The sequence below is a fragment of the Plectropomus leopardus genome, chromosome 2 (assembly GCF_008729295.1).
Source record: "Plectropomus leopardus isolate mb chromosome 2, YSFRI_Pleo_2.0, whole genome shotgun sequence".
Taxonomy (NCBI): Eukaryota; Metazoa; Chordata; class Actinopteri; order Perciformes; family Serranidae; genus Plectropomus; species Plectropomus leopardus.
The window spans coordinates 3,794,192-3,816,568 of NC_056464.1; the positions used below are offsets into that span (position 1 = coordinate 3,794,192).

Genomic DNA, 22,377 nt, shown 5'->3' on the forward strand with positions numbered 1-22,377 from the left:
AGATGGCATTGTACTGTACTACGCTGTTCAAAATGGCATAAAATTGTCATACTATACCATGCTGTCCAAAATGGCATAAAAACATTATACTATGACATAAAAACTGTATACTATACCATGCAAAATGGCCATACCATAGTAAGTCGTACAAGACGGCATTAAAAACATCATAAAATAGTATGTCGTCCAAAAAGGGCATTAAAAACACCATACTATAGTATGTCATCCAAAATGGCTTAAAAACATCATGCTATACTATGCCGTTGTCCAAAATGTTTCAAAAACATCTTACCATAGTATGTCGTCCAAAATGGCATAAAAACATCATACTATAGTATGTGTAAATTGGCAAGAAAATGTCAGACTATAGTATTTTGTCCAAAATGGAATGAAAACGTCATACTGTACTGGGCTGTCAAAAATGGCATAAAAACGTCAAACTATACTATGCCATCCAAAATGGCATAAAATTGTCATCATATAGTTTGTTGTCCAAAATGGCTTGAAAACGTCATAGTATAGTATGTCGTCCAAAATAGGATGAAAACATCATAGTATAGTATGTCGTCCAAAATGGCATAAAAATGTCATACTATACTATGTTGACCAAAATGGCAAGAAAACGTCATAGTATAGTAAGTTGTCCTAAATGTCATGAAAATGTCATACTACGGTATTTCGTCCAAAATGGCATGAAAACGTCATTGCATAGTATGTCTTCCAAAATGGCATAACAATGTCATACTACAGTATTTTGTCCAAAATAGCATAAAAACATCATAGTATAGCATGTTGTCCAAAATGGCATAAAATGTCATACTATAGTATGTCTTCCGAAATGGCATGAAAACGTCATAAAATAGTATGTCGTCCAAAATAGCATAAAACGTCATACTATTGTATGTTGTACAAGATGGCATAAAAAAGTCATAGTATAGTATGTCGTCCAAAATAGCACTGAAAGCGTCTTAATATAGTATGTTGTACAAAATGGCATAAAAACATCATAGTATAGTATGTCATTCAAAATGGCATAACAACTTCATGCTATACTGTGTCATCCAAAATGGCATAAAAATGTCATACCATTGTATGTTGTACAAGATGGCATTAAAAACATCATAATATAGTATAGTATAGTATAGTATTGTACTTGTTTTCATTTCTAATGAGACAAATCAATCCTTGAATAACGTGGTTTTTTTGCGGTGATAAAGTATTTTTGGACTTGTGTTTTTTTTATTTTGATATTGTCATGTAATGTGGCTAACTGAATTCACAAACGTGAAAAATGCGACTCAAGCGAGATGTGTAAGAAATAACTTTCCTGAGCTTTCATTTTCACTGACAATCATATAAATAAATTCCTACAGTGGGTGCTACAACCCAGAATGCTTAGCTCTATGTACTTATATAATTTCAAAGGATAAGGCTGATAATGTTTGATATTGTTCTTTATTAAAGCCAAACCAGCATTAAATGTATCAATTAACAAGTATTTTTTGTGTATCAGGCCTGGCATCTTTTTCTTTGCTGTGTAATAGAGCTCTGTGTTTGTCCAAAATGTATTAACAACAAATCAAATCCTGTGTTTTTATTATGTTTTTACACTTGCTGCAACACAAATTGCCCTTTGGGACAAAAAATAAAATTGAATTGAACTGAACTTACTCTTTCCCACACACACCTTCCTGCTACCCCAAATACTAAAAAAGTGGTGCAATACTCCAGCACCATGTCTCATTTACTAAACAAAAACCTTGTTAGTGAAAAAATATTGAAATTTTGCATTTCAAATCCATCACTAAATTCATGGCAAACCATTTTGTGTCATTATTATTGTGTCACTGTAGTTACACTGATCTTCATCTTTTTGATAAGTTGCACTTCTGATTTATTAATATATTACAAACCCCAATTCCAATGAAGTTGGGACGTTGTGTAAAACATAAATAAAAACAGAATACAATGATTTGCCAATCCTTTTCAACCTATATTCAATTGAATACACAACAAAGACAAGATATTAAATGTTCAAACTGATAGACTTTATTGTTTTTTTTGCAAATATTAACTCATTTTTAATTTGATGCCTGCAACACGTTCAAAAGAAGCTGGGATGGGGCAACAAAAAACGTTGAGGAATGCGTGTCATGATGAAGGAGCATCCCTAAAAGGCTCAGTCATTCACAAGCAAGGATGGGGCGAGGCTCACCACTTTGTGAACAACTGCGTTAGCAAATAGTCCAACAGCTTAAGAACAATAAGAAGTCAAGAGTCAGAGAATCTGGAGAAACCTCTGCACATAAGCCAAGGCCAAAAACCAACATTAAATGCCCGTGACCTTTGATCCTTCAGGCTGCACTGCGTTAAAAACCGACATCATTCTGTAAAGGATATTACCACGTGGGCTCAGCAACACTTCGGAAAACCATTGTCAGTTAACACAGTTCGTCGCAACATCTACAAGTGCAAGTTAAAACTCTACCATGCAAAGCAAAAGCCATATATCAACAACACCTGGAAACACCGCCACCTTCTCTGGACCCGAGCTCATCTGAGGTGGACTGACGCAAAGTGGAAAAGTGTGCTGTGGTCTGACGAGTCCACATTTCAAATTATCTTTGGAAATCATGGACGTCGTGTCCTCTGGGCCAAAGAGGAAAAGGACCATCCAGACTGTTATCAGCGCAAAGTTCAAAAGCCAGCATCTGTGATGGTATGGCGGTGTGTTAGTGCCCATGGCATGGGTAACTTGCACATCTGTGAAGGCACCATTAATGCTGAAAGGTACATACAGGTTTTGGAGCAACATATGCTGCCATCCTAGCAACGTCTTTTTCAGGGATGTCCCTGAGTGCAGGTACTAGACTGGCCTGCCTGCAGTCCAGACCTGTCTCTCATTGAAAATGTGTGGCGCATTATGAAGCGCAAAATACGACAACATGCCCCTGTCCCAGCTTTTTTGGAACGTGTTGCAGGCATCAAATTCAGAATGAGTGAATATTTGCAAAAAACCAATAAATTTTATCAGTTTGAACATTAAATATCTTGTCCTTGTAGTGTATTCAATTGAATATAGGTTGAAAATGATTTGCAAATCGTATTCTGTTTTTATTTACGTTTTACACAACGTCCCAACTTCATTGGAATTGGGGTTTGTATTTTTTTTAAATGACTCGTAACTGATCATTTTTAAATTATCTTAACTAAGAAACAGTGGATTAATCAATTGCTGAAAATAGTCCCCAAGAAATGAACTATTTCCTCCAGTTTGAGTAATGTTTGATAAAAACTACAGTGCCCAGCTTTTTTGAAATGAAACTACATTTGAGACCAGTTTTCCAAGATTTACTCTTAGTAAAAACCAAAGAGTTTGTGGCTGAGAGCCACAGACAGAGTAGGAGACACAAAGTATTGAGAGGTGAACAAATACATTGTTGGTTATTCGGTCTTTTTGTGGGATTTGTTGCAGAGGTCTAGTTCTGTTTGAAATCATGGCAAATTAGCTAAATTAAAAACTGGCAAGAAAGCAAGAAGAAATCAGCAAAAAAATAGTAAAAAGCACAAAAAATAGCAACAAAAAAAAAAGAATAAAAAAAGGGAATGTCACAAAAACAAACAAGGTAATTCCCTAAAAAAGTGCTTAATATAAATATAATTCTGCAAGATAATATTAAATATGACTATACTAAAATAAATAATGTTAAATAAAGTTTTCTGGACATTTTACCCATGCCTTTTAAATGTAATTTTCAAAATCTACTTTTTTTTTTCAATTCGTGGGACACTTCTTGGCAAGTTGCTCAATGCATTTTTACAAGTTTTTTTAAAAAAAAAAATCAAACCAATTTGTCTAAAGTTTTTAGGACTTGTAAAAGCAAGCACAAGAAAAGTGATTTTGATCCAGGTTTTACAGGCTTAAGAACCAGAGTGCAACTGTGGCGCATGTGTGCACATGCACAGTTAAGTTGTGGCTTGTGTGAAAGGTTATGAAACCACTATTTCTACGGTGGCAAGTTTATTAGGCAACATAGCTAAAAAATGAAAGAATGTTTTGCTGCCTTTTTTTTTTTTTCACTAGTTAAAAGTTAGCAGCTATAGACAGAGAAAAATAATTGAATTCACCGTGCCACTAAAAGCTACTACCGGCAGCTCCTGGAAACATTCAAGGTGAATTGTTTTTTTTCATTTACTCAATGCATAAGTTGATTACATGAATCAATCAAAACAAATGTATTGCCCCCCAATTCTGAACATTCCACTTGTTTTAATGGGCTGACTTGCGTGACATACATGTTAGAGATGATGGGATCTTAAAGCGCTTTAACAGTGTGTATGAATTTTAACCTGTGAATTAGGCCTGGGCAGTATCACAGTATTATGGTATACCAGTGTATTAAAAATCCCAAAGATATGATTTTCAATACCATCATAAATACATGATGGAACAGGTAGCTGAAAAAGCTGCTAAAAGACACTGCGACACCTAGTGGTGGAGCGAGAAGTTACAGGACCGTAAGCAGCTGGCGGCCAGTAGTGTGGGGAATACCGGCATGTTTTTCACATTTAACCTTGTGAATTAAGGATATATTTGCAACCAAACAGAAGGGTGATTGTTGAAACACTGGACTTGCTGATTACTAGCAAGAGTAACCAAGATGGTTTAGGTGAGTTTTATTTTGTTTTTGTCAAGTCTGTATCTGTGTGTTTTATGATGAGTCTTTTGTTACCGAGAGAAAGTTGAATTCAAAAGGTGTTTTTTTTCTCTGTTGATTAGGGAAAATAGGTGTGAGAATTTTTTTTTTTAACATTTTGTGGGTTTCTGTTGTGTATTTTTTGGTCTGAGAAGCTCAAAGTAAGTAGCGCACTCGCTGTCAGGGGGAGAAATTTTAGGAAGGTATAAAGGTATGAAAGATTACATACCGCCCAGGCCTACTGTGGATTTAACCTTTCCTCACCTGGAGAATAAAAGAGGCGATGCGATAGGAGAGAAAATGCAGAAAAAGTTATTTTTCAGTGAGCACACTCTCTCACACGTCAGACTTAATCAGTGAATGGAGTTTGCAGAGTTGCAGTTAAAAGCTCATAAAAAACTATAAAAGTTTAAGCCATGAAAACTTTTTTTTAAAGGTCAAGAACTTTTGCACTCTTGTCCACTCACAGTGAGGCCTTTAGCTTTGATTTAAAGTCCACATTTGGTCTCCAGGGGACTGTTGTATGGGAAGTGTAGTAACTGGAGCAGATAGAAACGAGGCAGCCTGAGGAAGCTCAGCTTTGTTTTTCTGTTTTGGTGTGCTCTTTGGGCGCAATCCAATAAACTGACCTGGGTTTCTGAAAATAAACTAACGTGAAACACTGTATCAGCACATCTAATTAAAAATGCAAAACAGGTTCTACCACAGATAAGACTTTTTTTGACTAAACATAAATAGACATCACTTAGAGTCCTTGGCTTGTGCATGAAGTCTGAGTTCAGAGTGATCGTCCAGGGGTCAAAGTTAAGAGTCAGAACCTGAAGGTTTGTCCTCACAGATGAAGGCGACTGAGCTGTTCAGCAGGTCGTACATGTTGACCTCCACCACCTCTGCTGACGACACTCCTTCTCTGCCACCTGACAGAGCCACTAACACCTGCTGTGCTGCTGCCAGCAGTGGCTGCTCCTCAGAGATGATTGACTCCGCCCCTTTGCTGCCTGCTGGATCTGCTGCAATCACCTGATTGGACAGAAAGTCATATGTTAACCCTTTGAAACCTGAGCAACTTGGTTTGATTTCTTGATTCCTCTTAAAAACATGGTGAGAAGGCAACATACTGAATAACGCAGTTGAGAATCGAGCTACTCCTTTATGTTTGCACTTCAGTGGGACCTAAACTGGCCTTGGTGTTCTGCACATGCTCCACAGTCCCCGGGCCGCGCTTTGACCCATGCAACTAGCTAACTTGTTTGGTAAGTGACATTAATAGGTCAACCAGAAGAAGGTCCAATAGCAGCTAGCTGAAAGGGGGCATATCTCCACCTACTGTAGTGGAGTCGGACATACTTCGATCTGTAGCTTGATTTAACTGCATGTAAACGTACTGAGTCTATATTTACATAAGTATCAAGTTTCTCAGCCTGAACATTAAATATCTTGTCTCTGTGCTGTATTCAGTGAATATGGGACAAAAAAAGATTTGCATATCATTGCATTCTACTTTTACTGATATTTTACAGTGTCCCAACTTTTTTGGAATTGGGGTTGTATGTCTTGTATGTCAGTATTTAACATCTGAGGGCTGACATTGTACAAGCCCGCAGGAAGCTCGTACTATATTTCCCATGTGACTGAGTGCAGCAGCAGAGCTCCTTACTGTGTGGGAGGTGGAGGCCTGCTCCTCTCCGACCTCCTGCTCCTCCTGGGTCTCCATGTGGCAGGCGAGCAGGTGCTCCTGCAGCTCCATCTGGGAGGAGCACAGCAGGGAGCAGAAGGGGCAGCTGAACGCCTCGCTGGCCTGACTGACGTGCTGGCTGCTGATGTGCTCCTGCATCTCCTCCTCCCCGCCCAGCACGGCCGGGCAGTACGGACAGTGCAACGCCGACGCTGCTGAGCCTGGAGAACGGACAAACAGGATCAAGTGAAGACAGCCAATGAGGAGCTGCTGTTATATATTCCTTCATTTATGTTGCCTACAGTCACTGCAATGGAGGCAAATAATGTAAAAACCTGCACTAAAAACAAGCTGTCACTGTCACAGGTTGTAATACAGTCTTTTTTGTGACTTTCACAAAGAAAAGAATGTCCATTATATTCACAGCATGTCAAAAAAGTTCACACAATGCTTCTACAGCCTATTGCTGCCAGGAAAAGGTCATGGACTTTTGTTGTCTGTGGCCACTTTCCAGAGCAGGCATAAGGGAAGTGATGTGTTCTACGTTAACCTCCCAGAGCAAAAGCTCATAGTGTGAGCTGAGTTCTTCTTCCCATGCCGATGTCGTCCTCACCGTAATCCTGCTCAACGCCATCTTCTCCTGCTACTATTATTAGTCATGCCTCTACTATTAATATACATGTGCCTGTTATCCCCACTTAAAACATTTGCATGTAACATCACACGCTTTCAAAGACTGCATTTATTAATTTAATGTCTATTACTATTGTTATATGTGATGTTATTGTTACCATTATTCCTAAGCTTCTCTTCCCCTCTCTCTTTCTGTTCTCTCTCTTTCTTTTCCCTATATGTTATTTTGTAATCTACTGTAATTTAATTGTTTTTTTTACAATATCTAATACACGTCTGTCTGTCCTGGAGGAGGGATCTCTCCTCAGTCACTCTTCCTGAGGCCTCTACAATTTTTTTACAGTTACAGGGGTTACAGGGTTTTTTTGGGGGGAGTTTTTCCTTAGTCGATGTGAGGATCTAAGAACAGAGGGATGTCATATGCTGTAAAGCCCGCTGAGGCAAATTGTGATTTGTGATAATGTTCTTTATAAATAAAATTGACTTGACCTTGGTGCTCAGCAGCCTGGTGTTTGGCCACAGTGGCAGCGCTGGGAAAGAACTTGAAGCAGACGTCACACTGGACCAGGGTCTTGAGCTGTCGCGTGTGGCTAGCGAACACATCAGGGTGGTTGGTCCTGTTGTGATACCACAGGCCTGACAGTTGCTATGGCAACAGTGAGAAACATATATATATAAAATACTAGAAATAAACATTTAAAGACTGTCACCTCAAAGTGAGCGTCACCTCAGAGCTGTGAAGGTGAACAACTTTGTCCTACCTGGTAAGACTTGTTGCAGAGGTCACAGCTGAATGGCTTGCTCCCAGCGTGCGTGCCCTTGTGCTTGTCCAGCAGGGCGGCGCTGGTGAACAACTTGTTGCAGGTGGGACACTTGTGGTACTCCTTTGGGTGGAACTCCTGGATGTGCTGGCGGTGCTCCTCCAACGAGGAGAAGCTGAGACAACACTTCTGACAGTCATGAGGCTCCGACAGATCTGACAGGGAGCAAATCCAGCATTATTACATCGACATGCTCAACAACTGCTTCATCTCAGCCCATCATTTATTCTGAAAATGTCTTACTGAGGCATAACGATACAGAAAATTTAAATTCAAATTTTAGTTCGACATCACTTTTCTTGTGCTGCTTTTACAAATATTTAACCCTTTGAATCCTGGCCAAATTGGTTTGATATTGTTTAAAATATGTAGAAAATTGGCGATGAGCAACTTGTTAGGAAATGTTCTACAAACTGCAAGAAATTAGTAGATATAGAAACTTATTTCTTTTAAAACAAGGAAAAAAGTCTCAAAAACTATCAAACTATTTCTAATTATTATATTTACATGTTTAAAATTATGTTACAGAATTATTATAGTCTTTTAAGCACTTTTTCATGACAGTTCCTTGTCTTTTTTCTTCTTTTTTTTTGCTATTTTTTGGGTCATTTTTTAATAATTGAATAATTGCAAATTTAGAATAATTTCTTCTTGTAAGTTGCTCGTTGCCCTCTTCCATTTTTTAAAAAAGAAATCAAGCAAATTTGCTCAGGTTTCAAAAGGTTAAAGGGATAGTTTGGATACTTTGAAGTTAGGTTGTGTGAGGTATTTATCCACAGTGAATGCATAAGCTACAGTAGATGGAAGTCAGCATGCTCCCAGTTTGGAGAAGCAGACAGGAATACTACCATGAAAGCTAAACAATGTACTGCTGTGGACGAGCACATCAGCAAAACCGATTCCATATCAGTTTAAGTGTAAGCTATATTTAGAATATTTTCACTGTATTACCTTGCTGTCAAAGGGCTCTTTCTGACAGGGAACTGAAGCTATTATATTGTACTCTTCAAAGCCACCAGACTCCAGAGTAAAAAACTGTGATTTTACCTTTACAGAACACAGGAGCTGCTGGTCTACTGCTGCCTTGATCAGTACGTTAGTTTGTGTTATCGTGTGACTTTGGAGAATCCAAACTGATCCTTTAAAATGCCAAAGTCACTGCTCTTGGGGCTGAAAAATAAAAATCTGGGATAAAAAGTTAAACAAACTAAATATGATTTTATACTTTTTATGATTTTACACTACGGGGTTGCCTATCTGCCCTCTGGAATGTATCCCTGGACTATTTCTACCTGAGTTTTGACAGTCACATGCTTATAGGAAGAAAATCACTCAGACACTCAGTCTGCTCACTGACACAAACTGACATTTCTGATCCCACAGCCATCAACGCATAAAAACATGCACTGAATTATTTCTGGGGGTCATTTTGGGCTTTTGCCTTGGAATTTGTCATTTTTACTATCTTCTACCTAATGATTTAATTTTTTACCGTATTTAGCATATCGAGGCACTAATGCTATTTCCACTAGGTGCACTGTCACAGTCAATGTTGCTGTAAATCATTGACATATCCCAGGCTGTCATAATGAAAAAAAATCTACTTAGCATGTATACTGAAAGTAATTCTTTTTTTTCATCTAAAAACACTGGCAAAACAGTGACGAAAACCTGGCATTTAAAGGCTTAAAATTCTGAAAATTAATGAATATTTGATACTTATGATTACGACTAATGTTGGTTAAAAAAATTAACTTGATGAACGTAGAAAATCACACTAATGTCTACTAATACTGTATAAATATCAGTGTTGCTGCTTTTAATTGACATATCCCAGGCTGTGTTAATCTACTAAGCATGTAGTATATTGAAAATATTTCTTTTTGTGTTTGTGTATGTGTGTGTATGTAATACACTGACTATGCATGAATTCCTCATACAACCACATTTTAATTGACATATCCCAGGCTGTGTTAATCTACTAAGCATGTAGTATATTGAAAATATTTCTTTTTGTGTTTGTGTATGTGTGTGTATGTAATACACTGACTATGCATGAATTCCTCATACAACCAATATATATATATATATATATAAAAATAAAAAACGACGGCCTAAAGCAAACTATGAAAGCTGAAATTTTTTAAAATCTTTTTTTGTTTAAACATTGTGACAGTAAATAATGCACACAGGATTATCTTACAGTGCAACATGAATGTGAGTGTGTGTTCTTACTGTGGAAGGTGTGCAGGTGGACGGTGAGTCCGCTGGCCTGGCTGTAACCTTTGCCACATTCTCGGCACACGTAGGGCCGATCGCCAGTGTGTGTTCGCACGTGACGTGTCAGCTCAATGGACTGGGTGATGACGCCGTAAAGCAAACTATGAAAGCTGAAATTTTTTAAAATCTTTTTTTGTTTAAACATTGTGACAGTAAATAATGCACACAGGATTATCTTACAGTGCAACATGAATGTGAGTGTGTGTTCTTACTGTGGAAGGTGTGCAGGTGGACGGTGAGTCCGCTGGCCTGGCTGTAACCTTTGCCACATTCTCGGCACACGTAGGGCCGATCGCCAGTGTGTGTTCGCACGTGACGTGTCAGCTCAATGGACTGGGCGAAGACGGCCTTACAGTACTGACACACGTACATCTTTCCTAAACACAAGAAAAGAGACACACTGATTCTGCACAGACTGAACTGAGTGGACGTGCAAAGACATTAAAGAAAGAGATCCTTTAAAAAAAACAATTCAAAGGTGAGACTAACTTTTCAGGCTGACACACTTCAACAACACAACATTTGGAAACCTTTAGATTTTTATTTTTTTCTGTGATGTACATGTATGGTTTATGAAATTGAGATGGTAGATTGCAATAAGAAGATATTCAGTGGTCTAATATCATAATGGTCATCTGTGTGTGAGTGTGTGACAGTATTACCCTCGGAGTGTTTCTTCTTGGTGTGGTATGCGAGTGCAGCAGCCACGCTGAAGCTCATGTCGCAGTGTTTACATTGGTACGGTTTCTCTCCTGTGTGCAGCCTCATGTGATTCTTCAGAGACGAGTTGGCGCCAAACTTTGCGCCGCATTCCTCACAAGCAAACGGTTTCTCTTCAAAGTGCTCGGTGCGTTTGTGGTAAATCATGCCTGAAGTATGACGAGGGAGCAGAGATATTACAGGTAAGTTGAGAAAGTAACAAACGACAGTGACATTTCACTGCTGCATCTGAGAAACATTTGCATGTTAGGTTGTTACAACCAACACAAATTTATATTTAAAAATGTAACTCAGCTTTTAAAATTAGTCATGAATTAATCTTGAAGTAAAGGATTGTACACTATTACCGTAATGTCCCAATTATACGACTATTTTTTCTGGGACTTACATACGAGAAAGTGGTAGTACTGTGGTATTATAAATGAGGACTGCACATTTACGCATCAAGGTGCTGTCCTTGAATGGAGCAAGTCGAGTTCATGTACCACTTGAATGTTACAGTGGATGACATGATTGCTATTTGGGGGGGCGGGGGCACAAACATATGCGTTAATCAGCCACCCACAGTGGACATGACCTGCAAACTGCCAACTTTATGCATCAAAGTAGCACAACAGTCTGGACTGAGGACTGATGCTTCATTCGTGTGATGGCGGACGGTCGTAGTTTCCAAGTTGGGCAGTTGTTCTGCCGACTTTGTTGTGTTCATGTACTTTGAGGTCATGAAGTGGGAACAATATGGAAGCTGCAAAGAAGATGGGTAACTTTTTAATGCTAAGGGCATTTAAACTAGAGGCTGATAGCTGTTTCCAGGTAATTTATATTTATCTGTAATATTTTATTTTTGGATATTTTTATTTAATCTAGGTCACTCTATATGGACAGCAGTTAACATTAATACCATATTATACTTTACATGTGATCAAAAATTGATATTTAATATGTGAATAAGCCATGTTTTTGCATTTATGACATCAAGTTGGCAACTTGTGTTATAAAATAATGTCAGTGTACTTGCCTGGCATGATTTTTAGTTAAAAGTTTGCTTGCTTGCTACAGCTAATAGATGCATATACTAAAATGTGCAACTACTAAAAGTAAATTATAACTAATAGGACCAAAATAAAAAAGTATAAACTTTTTTTCGAAGTTTCCATGCTTTCTGCCATTTCCCAGTCCTATGTTCCCACTCCTAATTACGACTTTGGAGGGCCGTTCATGTGCTAGTAACTCGTAAAAACGGTAAATTCTTTATTTTCGAGAAGCACATGAAGGCAGCATGACCTGCCAGTTCAGGTATCATAGAGGGACAGAGTGTATAAGCGGGCATTATCATTTGTGTTGTGTACAAACACAGAGTGTATGTTCCAGGCATGACTCTGCATGGACCAGCAATTCTCACCTGAGGGATGGGCGAAGGTTCGCCCGCAGAGGTCACAGGCCACCTTCTTCTTCACGCGTGCGGTGTTGCGGTGAGCCTCGGCCCGGTGGCGCTGCAGGGCCCGCTGGTTGGCCAGTTTCTCTGGGCACTCTGGGCACTGCTGCTCACACTCCTGGGACAATGGGCAACGCTTTATGTGGGCCAGCATTCGACACTTGTAGGCAAAACCCCTCTTGCACCAGCGACAGGAGTAGGGCTTGGAGGGGGAGGTGGAAGAGGAGGGGGAGGGGGGAGGAGAGGAAGAACCTGTCGTAGCATTTTTGACTTTGTCCTCCTCTTCGGTCTCCTCTTCCTTACTGTTTTCTTCCTCCTCTTCCTTACTGTTTTCCTCTGTCTCCTCCTGCTTTTCTTCACTTGTGCTTCCGTTCTGCTTTTCAGACGCAACTGCAAAAGACAGGAAGGAGATCAAAAACTAGAATTACAGCCACACTGTTGTATGCCTCTGCGCATCAGTCAAGCTGCACATCTCCCCCCCGTGGCGACACAGAAGATTCCTACAATCTGCACAGTTTCAAGGTGGACACCCAGAATTAGTGTCAAAAATTTAGTATCTAGACAAATGTCTCATCTTCTGTTCCTGTGGTATGACGTTGAGTAACGGGTACTTAAGCGTTTTTGCAGAACATTATGATGTCACAACTGACCTACTGGATATAAAATGTCAGAATATCATTATACCTCATCGTACTATGAGACATCTGTGTGAAATCTGACCGTATGAATTGAGTTATGGCCAAACACATGTTTCATGAGGTCACCGTGACCTTGACTTTTGACCACCAGATTCTAATCTGTTTATCATTCAGTCTAAGTGGATGTTTTTATCAAATTTAAGAAAATTCCCTCAAGGCCATCTTCAGATATTGTGTTTGTGAGAATGAGACGGATGAAAGGCCACAGTGACCTTGACCTTTGACCTATGACTGCCAAAATCTAATAATTTTTTCCTTGACGTTGGAGTGGACATTTGCTTTAAATTTGAAGAAATTCCCTCAAGGTGTTCTTGAGATATCATGTTCACAAGAATGGGCCAGATGGACGAACATGTCGACAGACAAACGGACACCCTGAAAACAAAGCCCCCAGCCTCAGCTATGACCACCACGCTGCCATAAAAAAATATGGCAACTATTACCTATATCCTAACAACAACCCAACAACCAATCTAAACATGCCAGTAGTGTATTTCATATACAAGGGTTTAATAGTTAACTAAAAAAGGGTTTTTTGTGATCAAATTTTTGTTTAGTTTTGTGCAGAGTATAATAATAAGTCATACATACACAGCTGTATCTCAAATGTTTAGCAACTTTTTTGCAGGTATTGATACTCCAGAAGGACAGTTAACCTTTTGTCTAACCACTCTCCTCCCCACCCTGGCTGGCTTAGATTGACCTGTGAAGTTGTATTATTTAAAAAAAATCAATAAAGAAATTTAAAATAAATAAATGAATAAATAAAAATAATTAAAAAATACAGAAATAAGTACAATGAAAAGAAGATGAAAAGATGATTACAAAAAAAAAATCCTATTCATCCTACCCAAACAGTAATAGTAATGGAACTTTCACTAATTAACGCACTGCATGTACACATATACTGTATATGTATACACATATCAAAGATACATTTATACATGTATGCACATACCACTTCTCCCCTCCCAATATAAAAAAAATACAATGAAACAATTCAGAATAGTAAATCAAAGAATAATGACCAACGTGATTCATTTAGATATATTTTGCCTGACCTTTAGAAAAGAAGCTTTTTGTTTTGTTTTGTCAAAGACGACATTCCAAAATATATTTCAGTGGGCTGAGAAAATATCCACTCACACTGTCATAGAGTGCTCTTCTTTACCTGCAGTTTGGTTTTCCTCTGTGTGTTCCTGTGTGTTCGTCTCCACCTCCTCCAGCAGAGACAGCAGCGGTGTGGGGAAGGAGGAGGGAGCTTTCTGTTGGACGGCCAGGAGCAGCCTGAGTAGCGCTCCCTCGCTGAGCTGCTCCTCCTTCACTCTGCTCATCAGCTTCTTCAGCGCTGAGCTGGAATCTGCCTCCTCACAGCACTGACACACAACCTGACAGGAGCAGACATGTCCCTTTATTTTCCTCAACTAAAGAATACGTATATGACCTACGTTAAATATGATTCTGAGATTCCAGTTTTTAAAGGCCTCAGTATTTCTCAACCTGGAATTATTTTTCCAATGTTTTTGTGTCTCAGTGACTAATGTGAGTGAGAATTTTTTAAGTGAGTCAAGTATAAAATGAGAGGGCAGCTGCTGGCAGCATGAAACAGGCTGCGATGTAACCAGTCAGGGCAAATATTTGACAACATTATGGAAAGATTCCCTACAAATATAGACGTTTTTGTTGAAGAGTAACATCCTTTTTGTTTAATCAGAAACAGCCCCAAAATCGTTATAACTAAATCCACCAGACTCCATTTAACCCTTTAAAACCTGAATTGACATCAGTTTTCCTGTGTTGCACTCAAACACCTTTTGCAGAGGGGCTGACAGACTCTGTGCTGATACCTTGTGCCCCAGAGCTTCATCTTCAGGTGAGTGAGTGAGACACTGTGCGCTTTGCTGTCAGGTAGAGAGAAACCATGCGCTTCAACGATGAAGGAAGTGAGGGTGATAAGGGAGAGATTGGATCCCAACCCCCAACAGTTTCAGCATTTCCGGTGAGTGAGGGAAACCCTTTGCCACAGAGCTTCAGTGTTAGGTGAGAGAGAGCCCGGTTTGCCTCAAACTGCTTGTCAACAGTTGTGACACTTTATAGTTTGTAAAGTAAAAAAAAAACAAACCACCAACAGTTATCAGTACAACAATCTGTGTCCAGTGTTCTATATTAGTCTGTTAAATTTCCACTGAGCTGCGGGGGGGCTCACGGGTTTGCATTCCCGTGCTGCTTACACCAATACGGAAATAGCTCGACTCAGTCAATAAACCTGTTAATAACCATTGGGTAAAATGGTCATTCCTGTCACTGTGTGTGTGACAGGTGCAGCAGCAGGATCACAAACACTGAAATGACATTCATTCTCTGCAAAAAAAAAAAGAATATCTGAATGCCTATACTGAAAACCAAATACCTTCCCAACAAATACTAGAATAACCGATTATTTGGATCCAGCCCTAATTCATTCGTAGGTATTTGTTTACAGAGTTTTGCTAAAATGACCGGCTCTCGGCAGAGTAAATCTGGGCTCAGCTGGCTACATCACCGTATCTCACAAAATACTGGCATTCACCCCAAAAGGCTTATCATCATCAAACCAATAGGCGAATGGTTCTAAGATCAGGTCCAGGTTGAAAAATACTGAATTTACACCTCAAAAGTTCCCTGCGGAGTAACACTGGGAGGAGACTGACCACTGTCAACATGGATTTATTTACATACATTTGTGAGATACATGCAATGTGTTCAGGTGAGTAACAGTGACAGTAAAACTCACTTAGTTTACAAGCAAACGCCAAACCTGTAACTCTGTCCTACCTGCCTCTCCTCTTCACCCAGGCTTCTCTGCGCTGCCTGGCTCAGCAACTCCAGGACAGATGACATGTTGGCGAGGAGCTCCACAAGCTGAGAGGAACGTTCCAGAAGACCAGCTGCAGGCCCATTCGATACCTCGGCTGCTGTCGTGTTGGTTTCTTCCTCTACGCTTTCTGAGGTTCTGGCTTCTTCAGCCTCTGTGTTCACACAGATATGACCAGCATTACCGCCACGCAGCTCTGTGCACCAGTCAAGCTGCACTCACAGTTTACACACGTCTGTAAAAACATGGATGTTTCACACACATGTGCGTGGTCATAAAGACCTTGACATTTGACCACCATATCCTCATCACTTTATTATTAAGACTAAGTGGACAATTGTGTCAAATTTGAAAAAAAAAATCCCACAAGGTGTTCTCGAGATATTGTGTTCATGGGAACTGACAAGGACTCAAGGTCACACTGACCTCAACTTTTGCATTCCAAATTCTAAGTGGACGTTTGTGTCAAATTTGAAGATATTCCATACAAGCGGTATGAGATATTGGACAGATAATGTCACAGTGCCCTTGACCTTTGACCTATAACTACCAAAATTCAATTATTTTATCCTTGACTCTAAATGGACGCTTGGGCTGAATTTGAAGAAATTCCCTAAATGCCTTCTGTAGATAACACAATCACGAGAATGGGATGGATGGACAACTGGAAAACGTATTGCCATGGCTATCGCCAGCGCGGAGGCATAAAAGCATGGCGTGCAGTTAGAAAGTATTGGGACAGTAAAAAGTTGCTGTGTTGCATATTGTAGAATTGTTACATTGGATTGAATTAACATGAACAATTGTGCGTATTAACTGGTAGCTCTATTTCTGCCTTCAACACGTTTCTTAACTCCTTCATGGTGAGCAGCTGAGACTGACCTGCTGACTCGGAGAGCTCCACGCAGGTTCTTTTACATGCTGGCTCCTCTGCGTCTTCACCCTCACTCTGACAGTCCTCCTGCTTCAGCTCAGGCTTGAGCTCTGTCTTGTCTGACTTTGATTCATCCTTGTTGGGGGAAGCTGAACCTCCAGGGTTCGTGCTCTGGGCTTTGTTGATCGCGGTGGGGCTCTGGGTTTGTGTAGAGAGGACTGGGACTGGGGGCTGTGGGTTTACAAGGCTGGTGAGGATGTTTTTGAAGCCCACAGCCACGTCAAACATCTGCAGGCTGTCTGCAGCGGCGACAATGCGGCTTACGTTGTGTTTGCCGAGAGGCAGCTTGCCGGTGTAGACCATGTCGAGCAGACAGCCGAACTCCTGTGAGGACACCATGGTTGTATCAATGGAGATGGTGTCGGAGCCATCCAGGAGAGACCTGACAGACATGATCAGTTTAATTATTTGAAAAGTTCCCATTTGATAGGAGTCACAGGTCACAAACTATCACTATGTCATCGTTCCCAAATTCTTGGAGAACAGACACACAGGACAACATTAGTGAGAAAGAGAAAAGAGAAAGGTTTGTTTGTATTTATTTCTCATTTATGTCCTTCTTGGCCAAGGAAACTAGTATCACTGACTGAAAAGGAAATGTTATATGGATAACATGAAAGCATTGATCCTGCATTTTAATATATTTTATCTCATTTTAATTAAATTTCATTTTTCATTATTCATTATTTCAATTATTATAATTATTATTAGTATTATTTAATCGAATTATTTTTATGTAGTTTGGTTGTTTTATAATCTGTTATTATTATTATTATTATTATTATTATTATTATTATTATTATTATTATTGGTTTTTTGTTGTTTTTCTCTGTCTGTGGGAATAAGTGACTGTATTAGTGGATATATATTGTATATTTGTACATTGATGTACATGTTTTGATATACAATTGAAACTTCAATAAAAATATTGTTAAAAAAAGAGTCATCATTCCCATTTATTACCCATATTGTCTTTATAGTGCCATGGTTAATACAATTATGTTAAATGACAAAAAAAAAAAAAGAGGAAAAAAAACCCAAAAAAACAGCAACAGAGCGACTGCCTTCTAACAGGTCGTTCTGCCCACATACTGTAGTTGTCAAAAGCAAGATACTGGATAAATAATACTATTACCATCATTACTTTTAAGTTATATTACTTTCTGATTAGACCTCTGACCCTTTATTTATTTTCCATATTATTTTTTTTAAAGTTTATTTATTTTTAAATAACATATTATGACATTATTTTCCATGAGAGCTCTGTGCTCAGTCTGTAATTTGTACAGCTTGTATATCAACTTGATGTAATGGCCATTTGTTTCTGAATAAAGGTTTATTTAAAAAAAAAGTTTGCATTTCAAGCCACTCAAATTAATATAAAAAAATGTAAGTGACTGTACTTCATTTATCAGGGGAGAGTGGGGGTGGGCGTGGCTGGGGTGTGACTATTTAAATTATTTATTTATTCATTTAATTATTTTTTCTTGACCTTCACTGAAGGTTTCTTTGACTGGTTGCAAATGCATGACCCTCTTACGCTCTCCCTCTACCATAACCTTTTGAAACCTGAGCAATTTGGCTTAAATTTCTTTAAAAACATGAGAAGAGTGTGAGGAGCTTTGACAGATTAATCTTCAGGTCTATGGAGCCAGATCAAAACCAACAGGTTTGTTAATTTGAAAAAAAAAAATGGGTTGGAAAAATAAAATTTGAAACTGACAGTTTAATTCTGAAACTGAAAGAATATGAGCTGAAAGTGAAAAGAGGATCTAAAAGTGGTAACAAAAAAAAGAAAAGAAAAAAAGAGATTTAAATGCCAAAAAATTTGATCTGAATCAAATTTACATAAAACATCAAATCTGCACCTAAAAAAAGGTCTCAAAATGAAATAATTTCTGAGTGAAAATTGAAATAAACAATTCATTCAAAATATAGTCAAACCAAAATTATACTTAAACTGAAATTAACCTTTACCTACACCTTTTTATGATTCAAGATCAAAACTTGAACTTAAAGTTTCAAAATGTATTTTCTAATTTTTTTTTTCAAATTAACAAACCTTTTGGCCTTGATCTGACTCCATGTAGGTCCCCTTACAAGAGTTTTCCTGCATTAGGAACGTGAGACGTAGCTAAGAGCTAAGCTCCAAGAACAACAAATGAGTGGACCTTAAGCTGAAATGTCAAATGTTTTCTTTAAGAAAAACAAACTACTGTTAAATGAACGATCAAGAATCATCCTTCATGCTCCACGAGTCGCGTGTGAGAGCTTTAGACTTTGCTTGCATTTATCCTGAATGACCTGCTGAATATAAATTACAAACAACTAAATATTTCACTTCAATAAATCACCTGCAAACAAATTTATGCAGATCGTCTCTAAACCCAGAGCTCACACTACCTGAAGAGCATGCTGGAGGCGGCTAAAACCAGTTTATGAGCTCGGTGAGGGCTGTCTCCCACCAGGATGGTGCAGTCACAGAAGTGGCCCTCCTTCCTCAGCGCCCACAGCTGCTGCATCAGCTGGCTGCTGTAGTTGGGTAGCTCCATCATCTTGTTTGCTGGTCCGGAGCGGCAGAATGTTCTGCTCCCCTGAATGAGGAGACGACAGCATGTCACACTCACACACTGACTGCCTTTTAATACATTTTCAGCAGACAGCAAAGAATGAATCCCGTTAAATGACACACTGATGGCAACACAGAGGAGCGCATGGCCAACTGCTTTTATTTAAAAGTTAGGCATTTTAAATTGGTTCAAGCTGGTTAATTCTACTGGCTTCCAATCATTTTCTAATTAACAATAAAAGTAATAGATAAATAATATTTTAAAAAAGAATTTTAAAAAAAGTTATTCACACTGAGAATTGTTTTTGTACTTTTAGTATATAAAAGGTGTCAGAGTGCATAAAACAGCATCAAAACTGAGCTTGTTTATATTGTAAAAAGTGCCAGTGGAGCATCCCCCGACAGAGGTCCTAGCTAAAACCCTGATATTCTAAAATCCTAGAAGTGTCCTAGAAACATCCTGTTAAACTGGAAACATCTGAAAATCCTAGAAACATCCTAAAATCCTAGAAATGTCCTCAAATTCTAGAAACATCCTAAATACTAGAAATGTCCTGAAATCCCAGAAATGTCCTAAAATCATCCTAAACCCGGGAAATGTCCTTAAAATCCGAGAAACGCCCTAAATCCTAGAAACATCCTAAAATCCCACAAACGTCCTGAAATCCTAAAAATGTTCCAGAATCCTTAAACCATCCCAAACCATAGAAATATCCAATAACCTGAGAAACGTCCTAAAATCCAACAAATGTCCTAAAATCCTGGAATGATCATAAAATCTGACAAACATTCTAAAATTCCAGAATGATCCTATAATCATAGAAATGTCATGTAATCATAGAAATATGACGGAGTCTCAGAAATATGTTTGGGGCTGGGGCTGCAGCTCAAGCAAAGCTAGTTGAGTATCCCTGCTAGAGTTGTTTTGGGAGCAGGAAGGAAACTGTGCTTCTGTCACGTTACTGAGCACGTTTGGTGCATTGGATGTATGCTAACATAGTAAATGGACCGCGCTTCTTAATAAGAAGTCCTAAAGTAGTTCTCTTTCATTCAGGTGTGTGTCTGAACCACAGACTGGATAAACGGTTTGACCCGCCGTGTAAACCCGCATTAGTTTCCCACATGAATGAACTTCGGCAAATGAACAAGTAACATGTCAGATAACATTTTGGAAGCTTCTTTACCTTCGCAACATTACACAGTCAGTGGTTCACATTTAATTAGCAGCCGGCTGTGTGTTGAGCTTTAAGCTAACTGAGGCTGGCGGGGAGTGAAGTCAGTATTTACGTGTTGGTAACGTTAGCTGTTGCGAGCTCTCAATCACTAGCTTTAGCTCGGGATGCTAATCTAATCTACAACAGTTTACTAATGTCAGGACAGTGAAACTCTTTGGGATATTTGAACGTTTACGCTCGGAATAAACCCCCGACGACCACACGAAAAGCAGCTCCCATTCAGTGGATGTCTTTACCTTGAATAATTCAAACGTTCCGTCTCTTTATTTAAACTTCTTTGCTGAACAATTCTGCTCTGCGCAATAAAGGTTAGCCGTTTTGAAAATGGCATCAGGCGGTCCGGCGACCAAATGGGTCCGTTTCCGGTTGAGGAAACGTTTCAAGTTATACTCGGTTATATTACCGTCTAATTAGACTTCGGAGCCTTTTATTTATTTTCTATTTTATTTCATTGTCAGTTTATTTATTTTGTTTTATTTTCCATGTGAGCTCTGTGCTCAGTCTGTAATTTGTATTGTTTATATATCAACTTGATGTAATGGTCAGAATTTGTTTCTGAATAAAGGTTTATTTTGAAAAAAAAAAAAAAAAAGTTTGCATTTCAAGTCCCAAAAGAAAAAAGAAAAAAGAAAAAAAAAAAAACAAGAAAGAAATACCGTAGGGGAGTGGAGGTGGGAGTGGCTGGGGTGCAACTACTTTATTTATTTATTTATTTATTTATTTATTTATGTATTTATTTATTTATTTATTTATTTATTTTATTTCTCTGCATGACTCCACCTTAACCCTTAAAAAGCAATTTGGCTTAATTTCTTTAAAAAACATGAGAGGAGGGTGAGGAGCACTAACAAATACCCCAAAAATTAGCAAGAAATTTGTTTAAAGAAATAAATAAATGGATAAAAAAATAAATAAAAAAATAAGGACACAAGAAATTGCAAAAATAAAAAAATAAAGAAGTTTAAAAAGTTTTTCCTTAGTCGATGTGAGGGTCTAAAGACAGAGGGATGTGATATGCTGTAAAGCCCTCTGAGGCAAATTGTGATTTGTGATAATGGGCTTTATGAATATATTAAAATTAATTGAAAAATTAAGAAAAGATGACAAGTAAATAAGCTGAAAATTAGTTTAAAATATATTATTTTTTCTTTTAAAACAAGTTTTTTTTTTTCAATTACTTGAATGGGAAAATGTTACATTTTAAAACTTATAATTATCATAATTATACAATTAAAATTATTTTATAAATATATTTAAGTCTGTATATATTTTTCCAGGTTGTTTTATTGTTCTGTTTGCTATTTAATACATGTTTCTCAGGTTATTTTCTTATTTGTTTTTAATATTTCCTTTAAAAATCTAAAGTTGCCTTTTAAATGATAGTTCTTGTTGGAGAAGAAATCGAGCCAATTTGGTTTGGTCAACAGGTTAAAGAAAAAAAAATTGGTGATTTTTGGGTGATTTTAAAAGAAAAGTTGCCCGTGGGTTTAAAGGGCATGTTTTCTTTAAGTATCACCAAAATTTCACCATTTAGACCATTTATCAAAAAAAAAAAAAAAAAAAAAAAAAAGACCCAAAAAAAAACGATGGATTTATAATTTTCTGATAGTCCTTGAATACACTATTGTGTAACTATACATGTGTGTGAAACACAATTTCATGACTTTTCCAGAAAACTTTCAGGGTATTTATGTGGAATTTAAGACTTTTTCAGTTCCACTCAGAATGAAATGTAAGACTCATTTAAATTTTTGCCCAAATATTTACATTAATATAAACAATGACTTTTGGGTGACAGCAATACAAGTTGTATTCTGTAAATTTTT

At 38.1% G+C, this 22,377-nt stretch overlaps 1 protein-coding gene across 2 annotated transcripts; it reads right to left on the minus strand.

Annotated features, from left to right (window-relative positions):
- Positions 1-4,769: 4,769 nt before the first annotated feature.
- On the minus strand, positions 4,770-20,855 carry zbtb40 (zinc finger and BTB domain containing 40). 2 transcript variants are annotated; one of them, XM_042498689.1, is made up of 12 exons: positions 20,788-20,855; positions 19,151-19,341; positions 16,696-17,129; positions 15,774-15,967; positions 14,131-14,347; positions 12,229-12,651; positions 10,769-10,975; positions 10,319-10,483; positions 7,767-7,981; positions 7,495-7,651; positions 6,355-6,593; positions 4,770-5,717 (listed from the first exon to the last, which is right to left on the minus strand). In XM_042498689.1, the coding sequence occupies exons 2-12, from the start codon at positions 19,300-19,302 to the stop codon at positions 5,502-5,504; spliced, it is 2,619 nt and encodes an 872-aa protein (XP_042354623.1). In that variant the 5' UTR covers positions 19,303-19,341; positions 20,788-20,855; the 3' UTR covers positions 4,770-5,501. The 2 variants fall into 2 exon arrangements, with proteins under 2 accessions (XP_042354623.1, XP_042354631.1); XM_042498697.1 differs by lacking the exon at positions 20,788-20,855 and adding an exon at positions 20,501-20,764.
- Positions 20,856-22,377: the final 1,522 nt, after the last annotated feature.